Below are 15,870 nucleotides of genomic sequence, written 5' to 3'. Positions count from 1 at the left end.
AGTAGCATTTCCTCGGCGCGGCGTATAAACACGACTTACGCGTACACGGTTGTTAGCGCGTACGTATACGTACGCTACTCGAGAAGGTGCAGAAAGAGATGCGACTATACGCGCGTCCCACATACCTCTATGAATGACGTTGCAATAATGAAAGGCGAACGTTTTTCATAATAAAGCATATATATATATATATATCCGTCGTCAGTCGCGTGTCGTTTTGCACGGCGTCCCTCTGGATATTTAAAGACGCATCGTCTAATGCCCGTATCACCCTAGCGATTGGATAGTCGCGTCTGGCCAGCAGCTTGGTTTTTGATTTTGCGTTAAGGGCGACTGTTACCAACGCCGATTGAACGCCGATTAACTTAATCGATGATTAGTCCATTGGAATTGACCGATCGCGTCTGTCGTCAAAACTAAATGATAAATGCAATTGGTCAGTTCCAATGTACTAATCGCCGATTAAGTTAATCGGCGTTGGTATACAGTCGTCCTTAAAAGACGCAAACGCGAACGCAGACGCAATCTCCAATCGCTAGTGTGATACGGGCATAATATCGACTAACGTTCTCTTGCGGAATTTTTGTTACGTTTATACGTGTAAAAGGGCGATTTGTAGTTTAATTTTCCATACGTGCGTATAATTTGTAGAAGGAAATTATGCAGGCAGTATTAATGTGAAGCGTGTATCTCCGGACGCTTTCGTGTGTGATATTTACTTTAGTGTTTCGCAATCGATAAGAAATAATACCTTGTTGACTAGTACGTGTACTATCTTCAGACATTACTTGTTCGGTTTCTCCATAAAATAATACATGTCTTTATATAGCAACGACACGCGAATCGCGATCTTCTATTATCTACCCTTTTCTCGCTATACGCACTTTATCTCTATATGCGTGCGTGCACTTTTGAACGCACGTCGACGCTCTCGCTCCCCGATATGAGATCCGCGAAGCCATGAGGCCCGAATGGGCTCGTATCGGGCACCTCGCTCCCACACTCGCCCGCACGACGATGATATTGCGCTCTTTCTCCTGGTATACGATTCGCGTCTCTTTCCGCTCGTGCGGTACGCTCCCTCTCGCCTGCGCTCTCTCTCTCGCTCCTTTTCTCCTTTCCGTCTTTCCACTCGTCGGTCCAAAGAGGCGAAGGTGGAGGCTAATCACCACGCAATCACCGCTCCCGGTGCGGCCGGGACTCCGACCCGTTCCCAGAAAGCAGCAACCGCCTTTTGCCGCCTTGGGGCATTCACCACCGCCGCGGTACCGGTGCTGTGCAAAACCAACAATCTTCGTCCTGTGCCGCGGAAAAAAGAGCACTGCCCCTCCTCGCGCCCCCCCCTTCGGTTCCCCGCCCCTTTTCGCCAAATCACCGGAGGGCCGACCGATCGTCCGACTACTGGCATCCGGGGAATCCACCGCGAGAATAGCCCCGCGATTCCACCTTGGCAGTGCCTATCGAGAGAGGAGGAAGGCATGCATTAAACCCGCGGAGGCAACTACCGCGTCGACACGACACTGTCCGGAATACGTATATGGTTGAAAAGAAGTATATTTTGGGATAATTCCCCCGTACGAATGATGGACGTTTCGTTCTGAAATGCGTTTTGAATCGACATTATCGCGTGTAATGAGAGTGCACCGTAAGGATGAAATGAGGCACCTGCTCAAATAATTGCATGTGGTGAAACCCTATAGGAATAACGTGGTTATTGCGTGCGATTTAGTAACCCATAGGTGGTAGGCCGCGATTACAGGGATATTATACCACAAAAAATGTCTTGTACTCTCCACGGAACTTTGTTGCATTTTTATAATGTATTAATCAATTATAATTCTGAGACTCAATAATTGAAAGAAATAGAAATTAAATAGACTACGGAGTCTAAGCTAGGATGTAAAAGATGTTCTTTAATATAAACAAAATACAAAAGTTACAAACGTTTCTATCGGGTCATCATCAGTGTATATCAGAATTAGATTCTTTTGTACATAGAGTTAAAAAACCAAACGTTTAATAGAAAGTTAAAGATTAATTTCTAATCATCGTTTAAATCATGATCATGATTTCAATCGGGAAGAAATCAAAATATTAAATAACCTTCGTATAATAAAAAATTAATTTCGGAGGATAAAGGATTAATTAATTTTCGGAAAAATTAACATTTTTCCACAGTTCCAAGTTATATGTATAGGTTATAGCAGGTGAATAACGGAATGCAGCCTGTGTATGCAGGATCTAATGCACAAACTGATGTTTATATTTACTGTCATTTTGACGTTAAAGATGTTATTTTAATGTCAAAATGACAATAAGCAATGTCAGTTCGTTTGTTAGATTAGAAGTACGATTTAGAAACCAGGTGGTACCATTTAACGACCCGGTCTCTAAATCGTACCGAAAGCTACTTTTTCTCAAAATCTAATTTAAACAATAATTTAATGTTTATTTTCGCAAAAGTATCGTTTTATTTTATTGCCAATGAACCAAAGTTTAATGCAAGTACAGAAATATTCTGATCTCTTCAGCACTTTTGTTACAATTTTGTTTAAACGTTAGAGAGGTGTGATATAGGCGACTTCCCTCTATACCTCGTGTATAACATAAGTTTCCCAGCGCATAATTGTTTTATTGATATGTCACAGTACAGCGAAATTAAATCGTAGCCTGTCAAAAACGGGTAACTTCGCGGCTTTCGCGGATAAAGGTACTTTATCGCTGTCCACCCTTACAATTAGACACGAGATAATGCACGCAGGAAATGGGTAACCGGTAGGTAAGGACGTAAATTGATATAGTTGGAGGCGATGGTCGTTAGAGAGTATATAATATTAGGTGCACCTTTACCATACACCCACGCGACAGCGTAGCCGACGCTTACAGGATGCCTGAAACTGCTGGCTTCGGGCAACTCCGAGAGAAGAGGAGGCGTGAGTTTATGATAAGATACACATAGCCACGCAACTGGCTTCCTCCACTCTGTTTCGCGCTAAAGGGTTAATCGAATTGGGACTTATTGTTACGTCGCCCGCAGATCTGTTAGATATCGCCTCGCGCATAGAAATTACGACGAGCGAGTTCTCGAATTTACGTACTCTCGTTTCATTGGCGCTGTAAAATATGTCTGCAGTAAGATAATTAATTACGAAAAGATTTCCTCTCAATCGATGATTATTTATCATCTGATAATTGTCTACTCGAAGGAAATAAACAGAGAAATTACGAAAGATAATTACAATTGTATTCGCGTCAGTAAAAACATCAAGATTTTTTTAATACGTTGTGCCGAAGAGAAATGTTGATTTATTTATTAAGGATGTCAGGTGTACCTATTAGTAGCAAAAAGTGAATTAAACTAGAAATTTATACACGTTCCGTATAAAAATAAAAATTATATGTATATACATAAAAAACAGTTTATTAAAGTTGATATATCTATTTCTTATTAAAATAATTTTCAATCCGGGTTCTAAAAATTTTTTATATTACTTTCATAAATGTAATATAAAAAAATTATCTAAATAAAACTCACAAGTAATCTGGATATAATATATGTGCATCCTTTTTATTATAAAATACACTGCACAAATATTGTAACTTTTTTCATCTTAAGAAGTACATCTTTTTTAAATCTTTTAATTCTTTTCATCCGCGGTTACAATTTACGTTAGAGATCGGAACAAATTCTTTAAATTTTCTTGACATTTCGATCATCATTAAAGAGAATAACTTAATTTTCAATTGGTACCAAAAACCCACTTTTTCGGGCAGATTTCTTAATTTTTATTCAAACCATCCATTATCGCAAAAGAAAGGCATAATCATGAGTTTAGTAGACAGAGCGCTAATATTATCAGATCCAATTTTCCATAATAACAATTTAATTTTTATTATAAAAATTTTAATTGAAAACGATTACCCTGTGAGATTAATTTTTGATTGCATCAATAACAGAATCAAGGATATTGCACACGATAGTTCAAAGAATAGCAATGTTTTAAATGACAATAATAAGAAAGAATCATCAGAACTTCCTTCATGGTTTACAGTACCATATGTACCGAGACTTACAGAAAAATTCAAACAATTTAACAAAAACAATATCAAGGTGGCATATTTTAGTTCTAACAAACTAAGAAAATATATTAAGGTGCATAAGGATCCACTAGTTTCTTTGTCTAAGTCTAATGTAGTATATAAAATAAATTATAATGACTGTGATGCGTCTTATGTGGGACAAACAGGAAGAAAATTAAAAACACGAATTGCAGAACACCGTAATCACATTAGATGGAATACGAGCTCTAAATCGGTAATAACAGATCACAGATTGCAACAAGGACATGATTTCGATTGGAATAATGTACAAATTTTAGATGAAGAACCGTGTTACAGTAAACGTATTGTCTCAGAGATGCTCAACATTAAAAAAACAGTAAAACAGTCTTAACCTACAGACGGACACAGAGGGTCTACATGGATCATATATTCCTATTATAAACAATATATGACTTTGCATTACCAAAATCTTAAGCATTATAATTTCGTACGTCGAGTTAGTTTGACGGTTATAAAGATTTTTATATTTCGGACGACTTGCATTTGCAATGTGAAAACAAAATAATGATTTTTTACCGATTTTGTAAGTAAATAACTGTTTTAACGACATGGATTTTTTCGATTTTCTGCACTTGAGGGTGAGTTTTTTGTCAGAGGAGCAATTGCTCTTGTCATAATATAATATTTTTTAGAAACGTAATTTTGTGTCCTCATTAGAACCACAGGGATACATCACAAACGATCATCCAATCGCTTGATGAGCTATTTTGTTCTCTCTGCGGAAATACTCAACTTTCTTTAAACATAACCGTCCATAACTCCATTGCGTTAATTAATATTTGTATGTACATCTGAGGAGGGCTCGAATATGCAGCCGAAACGTTATGTTTTTTGACTTCCGATATGTTATACATTTTAATTTGATTGCGTGCGTGTAATTTTTAGTGTGAATTTTAATTTATTTTAATTTATAATGTAATATTAAATGGTCTATTAGATCACACTTATAGTTGCCTTTTTATTTCATTATAAATTATTTAATACTAAGAGTCCTGTATATTCTTTCTATTTTAAGAAATATATACGTGTAATATATCCAGTAATAATGAAATCTAGTGTAAATTTGTTATCTTATCTTTACTATCGTTTTATTTTTGAATGACACAAAATAGAAATAAAAAGAGCACGACAAAATTGTGTGACATCTTAAGCGGTCATTAGAGATCACGTAGCGCGCGTGCGCTTTCGTCGCAGGATGACCGGTGCCACGCACGTAAGTCCACGCGTGACCGATGTGCGAATTGTATGAACTATCGTATCGAATTGCCATTACGGCTCGCACCTGAGAGCGCTCGCGCCGTCGCTACGAATGAATTTGCACGTGGTTTTCTGTGCGGCACGCACGAACTATCAACGCGCGTTAATTGCCCACATAGTGGTCCATGAAGTCTTTGTCGGTCTTTACAGCACTACCAAGTATATCCATGCTAGACTTCACGGCCGCTGAATGCTATTGATCGAGAATTGATTCGATACGATGTGTTTGCTGTATGATGTGTTGCTAAATATTATGCGATACCGACGCCATTCGAATCCTAACGGAAAATAAATTATACTTTTTTCTCTTGAATTGCAAATTGATTAAATTTTTTCCTGCTTTTGATAGAACTTATTGTCTGAAAATTTTGTAGGAAGTGTATCATTATGATATGTATTTTCGCTGTCAAACGTCGTAAATTACGTGAGAAAAAGTTTTGAAAGGTCCGTCCCTGGGATAAGTTTGCAGTGTGGAATCACAAGGAAAGTTGTAAGCTATGACGTTTAATTGTGCAATAAATCTTGATTCTTCGATTTGCAACCCATTTCCTACTGCGGGGGCGACGATTGGTCGCTGTTAAATTGGTGCGTAGGTGCAATGGAGGTACCTACGTATCCGTGTAGGTACGCCGAGTGTGAAAGTCGGAAGGACTTCATCTTTCCCTTTCCCTTTTGTTACTCTTACGTGTAAAATAGCGCACGATCTTTCGCCGTTGTTGACTTTATTAAGCCTAATCGCGATACAATCGCCTGAGTTATGAACTTGAATATAAATGTAAATTTCATCTGAAATTTTAATACATAAATGTAATTATTGCAACTATTTTGCAAATATTTGTTAACATCGTATCTATAAATTTACAACAAAGAATGTAATTATGCAATGAATGTGCCACTTTTTGAAAATTGAACTTTACGCGATCCTCAAGTTTATATTAAAATCAATACGATACGATGGAATATTTTTGCAGAAACAATGAAAAAACGCAAAATAGTTGCATTAGCTTAATTTCCATTCAATTACTCTGAAATAGTTTCCAATACTTTTCTGACGACAGTTCTTATTTTACTTTACAGACTCAGTGGCACAAACGATTACTCTCACGAGTTTTGCCTTCTTCCTGACTTCGTGGCTGAACTCGGCGTCGGGAACGTCCGCGAACGATCTGCAATTTGTGCCGAACTCCAGTGACATAGAACCCTGGTTTCAGCATCCTTGTGGCACCCGATTGGCGGCCTCGCGAAGGATGCACAACTCCAGCGACTCGAACAACATTATGAAGAGGGTGCGAACGCAATTGCGAGTCGCGCAGAATCACTTCAACAAGACTTTCAAGGACGTGCGCATAGTTTACTCGAAGGTGAGAGACGAGAGCGCTCTACTCGCGACCGCGATTCTGTAATTAATTGCAGCGCGGTGTCGGGGTAAAACCGCGTGGGCGCAGTGCCTCGCTCAAGGGGGACTCGCACGTGCGCGCACTCATCGCTATAGTGCCACAGTCCTATTTTCCGCCGGCAATTTGCATTGGTTACGATTGCCACGCACATCCAGCATAATCACTTTTTCCAACAGTCCCGCGGCGCGCGCGCGTTCTAGACGTCTCGCAGATTCGATGACAAATCGCTTCCGTCGCGTTGCGGAGCGAACGCGTCGTTACGCTCGATATTAAAAAAATGTCATTATCGCGAAATGTTATTAAACGCACTCCTCACGAGATGAAGATAAGCGGGTACATTTACATAAGAGGCTTTACTTGTTTATAACGTGGCTGTAACGAGATGATAAATGTTATTGTTTGGTCTACTAGAGAGCGTAAGATCGAGTTTATCCCGCGCACCGATCACGATCGCTTGGATAGAGCGATATATTTTGTTTATCGACCTTTATCACTCTTTGAAGCCTTACTCCGGACACGCATGGCTGCATTCCGAGACAGATTTGTGATATTACGGTTTTTGATAACACACTGAACGTAGTACTGGACTGTATAAACAAACAAGATCGCTTATATATGCCCGCAAATGTACATTACGCCACAGATAATTCATTAAATAATTCATAAATGTACGACAGTCATTTGTAATTTACGTCTGAATTTATGCGGCATAACGGTATAAGTTGAATGAGATTTGTGTAGTCATAAATTTTATACTCAATGATACTCATAATCAAGTACAAATAAATTATGCGTATGTGGTACGACTACAAATGTTCAATAAAATAAAATTCTATGTAAGGATCAGAAAAAATTAAAAAAAAAAAACGATTTAATCATATTAAATTGTGACCCGATCATTTAACTACGACTCGAAAGGTTACATTGTATTTTCTGTTACACAGGTATACAGAGTGCTGCTGAAAGAGCAGTATAAAATGAATTGGTTGCCTAAAAGGCAGCTCGAGTGGTATCACACGGAACTTTGGTGTTTGGAAAGGGGAAAGAAAGCTGAGCGTGCTCTTCCACGTCTATACGATGCGCTTCAAAGGTTCTCGTTTACGTTTCACCTTCTTAAAGAATATCGTCTTGACTCTAACATCGATGTCACTCGCAGCATCATTAAGAGGCGGACTAGGATTATCGACAAAGCGCATAATCAAGTTCTTAGGGTAAGCCATTTGCTTCTAACAAGATCTATATATATATTTACATGCACCGATTAATTGAAATGTATTTATATCACGTTTTTATAGAATTACTCGTAAATCAAACTAACCGTTTATCAGCAAGATATAAAACTAGAAATACTTTATTACACAAACCTGCTATCTTAGGTCAAATTGTCATAAAACTTATTGGGGGCGGATACGGCAAGGAATATCAACCTTTTAAGTGAAAGTACAAATATGTAAAAGTAACACTTCACGTTTGTGTATGATTGCAGTTGCTGTGTGAAGTCGAAGCCGCTATGATAAACCTAGAATTAAGAACTTCTGGTTTAAACGACGCATTCATCATAACGGACAATTTGCATTGGGCCAAAGAGGGCGATCTGACTGTAATGTTGATTCAAGATTGGGGCGTGTTAAAGCTTTATCATACTTTTCTGAAAGATTGGATAAAAGTTTTCCGCAACGCCACCACTGACAACACTTGCGACCATAATATTAAAAAAACGCCTTTAACTTTTACGCCGAATATGCCTAAAAAGTGGTTGAAGGGCAAAGGAATGAGGAAACATAAACCGACAAGGAAACCTGGTCGAAATAATTCTTTGCGTCAGAATCTGCGGAAGGGATCTCAAAGGAACAGACTGATGAAGAAGCAAAAAGGACCTACGTTACGAACATAGACCGACGTGTTGAACCTGAAGAAGTTTGCGCTTCGACGAGATCTGCTGATAATTTAAAGACACTGCTCTATACAGCGTCGAATCGTATACTATTTCACACTAACATAACTTTTATATTTATTCCATTATCACAATCATGTTCACTTCAATAGTTTTACTCGTTTTTCCGCAGATTTGCCAACAAAATCGTACTATTGTACTAATTGTAAGATTATGTATCTCAACAGCCGTAAAAAAAAACAAAAACTATTCAATCCAATAATTTTGGTTCAAACATTATTGGATGATAATAGAAGTATCTTATCGATAACGGCTGCGTACTAGAGACCAGTATTAAAAGATCTACTTCAGAACAGTATTATATCTAATAACATACATGCCGAGCATAGACCATAATTGTTGATAATAATGTTTCGAAGTACTCGGCGCACACATTCAAATCGATTAGACTCGCCAAAAATATCGGTCCAATGGATTACAGCCGCCGTTACTAAGCGCACCTGAAACACATAATCTTATCGTGTGTATGTAAGAGGAATGTAAAAATCCCATTTTCATTCTCAGGCATTCAACAATCTGAGATTCAACGAAAGAACAGTACATTATGGAAAATGCGTATTGAGAAGAGAGCGAGAGAGAAAGAAATGAAGTACCGAGGGAAGTACATATATATTCGCAGACGTACTTTGCACGTTTGAGATTGATCGTCTTGCATCCCGATATTCGAGTACATAGATCGATATGCCAGCATAGATCACGCTCGCGATCGAGGCGGCTTGTTAACACGGATTTAAAGTTGATTCGATTAAATCGACGGAGTCTGCGATACGCGCAGGTGACGATAGTATCGCGAAAGGATCGACAACGAGTTTAGGCGGCTCGTGAAAAAACTTATTTATTCTAGCTTTAAGCGGATGACGCGCGAAAACTTACATGTCGTTTAGCTGTGATATCCCGAGCGTACGCGGACGTACAGAGTTCCTACGTTTATACATATATAGGCGCATATGCACATACATATACACTTACATAGATAGGTATCGTGCGTCTGACGCGTACCATAGATGTAGACGTAGATGATTCTCTTCTCCTTTTTCCGGTGTGTTGTGCCGAAGAATCTCGCCTTGTCGTGAGAAGACACGATAATCTTTTTTTTTTATCTATTATATAGTTAGTCCGTCACTGCGTTGTATAAGCGCGTTATACGACGTCAGAAGCGTTTTAGCGGAGACAAAGTTCGATGATTTTTTTATATGGTTTCTTCCGATTACACGCAAGTGTACTAATCGATAAGGGACTTGTAGTTTTAATGAGAATCGTACGAGTGCTAATTATACGCGTATATCAGCACATAACGACGTGACGCGTCCTTTTTCCGATAGATTAAAATATATATTTATATATATATCGTGGAAAATCCGATATTTTATTAATAAAGCAGTACTTAAGTTACGTTCATAACTTAGCGTTTCGCATATTTTTTGTACTATGTATGCACACGACGCGAATGCAAAATTGTTCGTATAGACGCGCACTTAAATTTAAGGTCTTAAATGCATTTTATACAATACACAGAATATTTATTCGGACGTATATGCATAGTGTTCTGTTCTATTTATTGTATCACGTTACCATTGCATATACTATTTATTGTCATGTCCTTACTTATATGTGATCATCTCGAATAAATTCAATGTTTGTATCGAACTGAAGTTTGATGACAGAGATATAATCCTTTATAATCCACGTACTAGTTTAATTTCATGTTGTAAATCGTTCGTTTTACATGAACATTCAACCGGAAGTATCAGGAATGCATGAAGAATACTGCATAGCATTTCGATGGAAATAATGTAGATAAGAATGTGCTATTTAAAATGCAATAAACATGACTCATCGCAGCAATATTTTAAGCGATTGATTAGATAAGCAATTAAATAATGCATAGCGACATTAGTTTTTTTGTAACTGCCATTACATATTTATGTACATGTTATAAATATTGCTATATCGCAATGCTACTTTGTTGTCGCTTTCGTATATAGTGAAATAATTATCTTTATTTATAACATTTATTTAAAGATACATTTAGCTATATATTTTATTTTAAAGACAATAAAAGCGTAATTGTAATAATCATGAATATCACTCTATCGAATTTTTTTACTTATTTAACAATTACTTGCGTAAGCAATTTTTTTTTACTGGAAACTTTAAAATCGTACTTAATTTATATGTACTTAATTTATAAATTTAAAATTATTTTGTATTTAATTTACTACTTTTCTATAAGTAAAACGATTAGGCCAACATCATAGTGCAGTTTCATTATGAACAGGATTTTCCAGACGCATCAAACGTTGTAATAGGAGTACACGAAGAGTAGATAGGTTGTAATTGCTCTACACCGCATTTTGCGTTTATAAAGGATAAATTTATTTGCTGTAATTTAACTATCCGATGCTGCTGCATTAATAAATTGTTCGTTATGTAAAAAGCTAAAGTACCTGTCTGTTAATTCAATTCATTCTATTTATAAATAAATATATTTGCAAATAATATGCATGCATGGATTCAAACGTTTTATCATAATTTAAACAATAACATTTAATATTCAATTGCAGTTTATTAATACATACATCTGTGTGTTGTTTTTTTTTTATCATTAAAAACAGTTATGTCTGCTTCTTTTTCGTACGTATCCTTTTAAATCGATCATACGCACAATATTTGTAGCTACTTTATATGTAAATGCTATAACCATGAAATAATTTATTAAAGCTTTAAGCATGATTTAATTAATTTCAATGTATTCAAGTGTACCGAAATTATTCCAACAAACTTTGGTGAAATTGCGCCAATGCATATGATACGCTTCTGCGTTTGAATACGGTCATTATTTGTTTTCCTTTGTTCATGATATACTCTCGCGAAATAACACGTCACGATGCATCGCTACTTAATCGGACGTGAGAAGATCTCTAATCTTAGTTCGGTGAATTCAGAGAATCTAATTATAGTATCGCCTTTTATGGTATATCCCTTGGTACAACAAACACATCAACGTACGCATCGACGTACGTTCATTACGTCTACTTCATTCATAAGTTTTTGTCACCATCTCCTTCTTCGTGTCTTAATGGTAAAGAATTGACCTCTTCTGACGTCAAAATTACTTATGGGTCAACAGAACAAAATCGTTTGCATACGTAAAAGTACGAAACTGTATAGAAATTATTTTACTTCTAATGACACTGTTAAATGTACTGTTATCACATATTTATAAAAAAAAATACAGAGAATTTTTTTATTGTTCGTGTGCAAATACAATTGTTTAAATTTTTATACGTTATACGTATATATTTTTTTTATTAAAAGCTTGCAATACAAAAATAAATTAGCAAATAAGAATGCTATATATACAGTAATTATAAATTGTTTAAATTTGATATTTGAATATTATAAATTGTTTACCACATATAATTATTTATTTTTCAATTATGTATTATTACATACATTGAATTTTTCGAAATCACATATTGTGTGATAAAAATAGCAATTGCAATAAACGTAAAAGCCGATACCTCTTATTATAAATATTTTTCAACCTCATTCTTTTCGATTCCAATTATAGCTGAACGAACCTTTTTCCAATAATAATCATTAAACTTAGTACAAATAGATATAATACTGTTTTAAGTATGACGAAATTTCGATTGCGGATCTCTAATAATTCGTTTGACGACATGGCTTTCCCAATTGATTCATAATGCAAACACACCGATGTTTGCATCTGAATAGTGCGCACGGTATCCGAGAGATTTCTGACAGAGTTGCACGTACTTTCGAGGCAGACGCCATAAATGCGTGACGACATTGCAGGTACCGTTCGTAAGATTTTCGAGGAATATCTATATACACATGTAGGCGAGATGTACGAAGCATTGCCAATAGGAATTATTACTGCTAAGTGAACACGTCATTTAGATAAATTTGAATAGTTACACGACAAGAGATTTGTGATGAATGTAAACTCATTAATATATGTATGCGTTTATAGAATAACAAACTATAAAATAAAGTATACATATATATATATATATAAACTATAATTATTATTTATTCTAATTATCGATGTAAATATTATAAAACGTATGTGAGATTTCACAATAATTTTATTAATTAAAATAAATTATTGGTAAAAAGAACGCTATACAATCAATCGCGTTACATATCAAAGGTTTAAATCATATCACTTATCGGCGATATCTTAACCGGAAAACGTTTAAAAAAAAAAAAGGCATCGTTGATTCAATCAAAGAGACTTGTCCACAATTTCTCGGGGTTCTATCGGCGATACAATAAAAAAAAACGTGGACAAAACCTTAGCTGCAACCCCACCGTTTCCGTACGAGACGTCGAACATGCGTGCGTATGTACGATTGTTTACACAATCCCATATATAAGGAGGAAGCACGAGAGTTTGACAATCTCAGTTCACGATCTCACGTCGATCGAGAATATCGTTCAGTGCCTTATCGTTATCATTGTTCTAAGCCGATTCGACGAGATCGCTGTATTGAACTGTAAAAAATAATAGCAGAAATTTCACGACAATATAAATTCAAACATGTTCCTCGAGAGAGTTAGTCTAATCTCATCTATCTTGGCCGTTGCTTTCGCGGCTCCGCCACAAGTTTCAAAGAGGATATCCGGGTCGATACCGACGTGGCATCTACCGTGTGGAGAACTCGATATGCAAGCCGTTCCTTCAAAAAATCTCGAGGAGGAAATGAAGACCAGTCTGGAGAATCTTAGGCTGCAACATCAGCTGACGATGAACGACTACTTGAATCGAGATTACGAATACCTCTATGAGAGAGTTAGGATCGGCGTCGACGACTACCAGTACATACCTAATTGGGTACCCGGCAAGAAGGATGTGAATCTTATAAGAAAACTAACTGACGCTAGTACTCCAATGGTGAGTACAATCATTCAATTAACATTGTTGCTCATTACATCGCACGTGTTTCGGACCACAACTTAGATTTTGCCGTTATTAAGAGTTTCCAACGGTTTATCCAGCCATCAGCAACTCTTAACATAAATACGTGACATCAATTGGGCCCGCCAATTGGCCATTATTTTGCCCAAGAGATGTTGCGATTGCAGAATGCGAAGCACCTCTTTGGATGTTGCTCTATAGATAAATTTTTCTAAATTAGATCTTATTTCTACGTGAGATTCCTTCTCTTTCTCTCGCGGATCCTTTATGTAACATTACAATAATACTTCTCATTGCAACATTGTTAGCTACATTGGCTTCTTCGGCTACAACCGTTCTTCCTTCATTGTCAACGCAGGCAACATTATGTCTCAGGCCGTTAGTTTCTTCTCGGTCGTTAATATTCATCGTTTGTAACCGTCGTTACCGTGTAGCAGAAATGAAAGAGCAATCCGGTACGAGATACTACCGCGCGCGGAGGAGAGACGGATAACGAGCGTGTGCGGGAAAGAGAGAGCAGTGTTACAAGCCACCGTCGCGTTTTCAGCGACCGGCTAGCCGGCTGACCACCAGGTTGCAATTGATTAACGCAACGTTAAATAACAAATTTTAATGAGACGGTAATTATTATAAAGTAGCAGGCGAGCAGGAGCGAGCGCGGTCTCTCATGCGGTGCGCGCGCAACGCGACCGTACGTGTGCACTCATGTTCGCCGGGTCGTGCGGCTGCGTAATCGCGCTCGTCTGCCTCCTCGATGCGAGCACACTGATAACGCAAGGCTGATATCGCGACCCGTGGTACTCCCCGGATGCCGGCATTCGGGCACACGCAGCCCCCTTCCCCCCCCTCTCTCTCTCTCTCTCTCTCTCTCTCTGCCACGCCCCGTGCACTGCAGCAACATTGATCCTCAGCGATGCATTTTGTTGGGATATTAGTTGCGCGTCCTCGGAAGGTGGGAATTTTGCAGTGGGATCTTAAGCATCTCACGGTGATTAAGTTGCAATCGCTGATAAAACGCGAACGGAAATTCGGTTCCGCCGATCGTCAAGTTCCCCCTTTGATTAACGTGGCTAATAATTTTATCATTTGCGTACATTCAAAATATGCCTCTGACACATTTTCTTCCTGTTTTACATTTGTGTGATCAGAAAAACTATTTTTTAAATTATATTGAACTTTCGCTTCGATAAATTTTCTTAAGCTTAATGTAATAAATGAATAAATCGTTAAACTGTATGAATGAAAAAATGAGTAAAGCGGTTATATTTGCGCTCAGAAAAGTATAGCCACAAATTTACATACTTATTGTTAGATCTTTAGATAACTCTGTGAAGACTTTTGCCAGATTTTCTATTTCAATTCTTTAAACAGCACTAAAGTTAGTATTACACAAAACATTCATAAACATTTATATGGATGTAATAGAATAATTTCTAACGGAGCGATATTTACAGTTGACATTAACAGTTCCTCGACAAGAAAAAAAGTGATGCTATCGTAATCGCTTATCTTTACGTCAAAGTTTAATAATATCTTGAAGCGAATCATATAAATATTAATGAGCAAACTTAAATGAATCGGTTTCCGCGATATTTAAACGTTTAAACATTAAAATAAAGTAATAATTCTGTAATAACTGTTTTTTGCAGATTGTTAATCATTTCCCAAAATTGCACATGGACCTGCAGAAATTTGCCGTGGCGTTCGAGGAATTGATCCAGGATGAGCCTAACTCCCAAATTCGGCAAGCTCTCAAGGCGACTCAATCGTACTTAACAATGATGTTATGCGAAGTCGAAAGCAACATTATCTCCTTGCCCACCATACGACTGCCGACACGTGTAGAACGAAGCATCATGAGCCATACCGAGCGAAACCCCATCGATGAAACACGAAGACTCATCAGGGACTGGGGCGTAGTTCTCAAATATCGAGACTACTTACACGCTTGGAGGCACGTATTTAATTATTAGAGATTAGGAAAGTAGGGGTTGTTAATTATTGATAGCGGGTCATCGATCATTCTCATATCGGAACGTGACACAAGAAGATACATCAGACTATCAGACAGCGTGTACCATTGATGTAAATTGATTTAGCACCTGCCGTGACTGGTAATCATAAAATCACGTCACTACGTGACGATGCAGTAAACTTTGAAGTTATTGACAATAATCGTTTGTCATGTGGCG

At 37.4% G+C, this 15,870-nt stretch overlaps 2 protein-coding genes across 2 annotated transcripts; both read left to right on the top strand.

Annotated features, from left to right (window-relative positions):
• Positions 1-2,887: 2,887 nt before the first annotated feature.
• On the top strand, positions 2,888-8,670 carry LOC108774160 (uncharacterized). Its single transcript, XM_018540200.1, has 4 exons — positions 2,888-2,933; positions 6,457-6,740; positions 7,721-7,987; positions 8,263-8,670. Exons 1-4 carry the CDS (start codon positions 2,888-2,890, stop codon positions 8,668-8,670), a joined length of 1,005 nt encoding a protein of 334 aa, XP_018395702.1.
• A 4,630-nt stretch (positions 8,671-13,300) lies between these two features.
• LOC108774225 (uncharacterized) lies at positions 13,301-15,651 on the top strand. Its single transcript, XM_018540284.1, has 2 exons — positions 13,301-13,654; positions 15,328-15,651. Exons 1-2 carry the CDS (start codon positions 13,301-13,303, stop codon positions 15,649-15,651), a joined length of 678 nt encoding a protein of 225 aa, XP_018395786.1.
• Positions 15,652-15,870: the final 219 nt, after the last annotated feature.

The sequence above is a fragment of the Cyphomyrmex costatus genome, unplaced genomic scaffold (assembly GCF_001594065.2).
Source record: "Cyphomyrmex costatus isolate MS0001 unplaced genomic scaffold, Ccosl1.0 scaffold105, whole genome shotgun sequence".
NCBI lineage: Eukaryota > Metazoa > Arthropoda > Insecta > Hymenoptera > Formicidae > Cyphomyrmex > Cyphomyrmex costatus.
The sequence above is the reverse complement of the archived record's forward strand: the minus strand, read 5'-3'. Positions and strand labels throughout refer to the sequence as shown.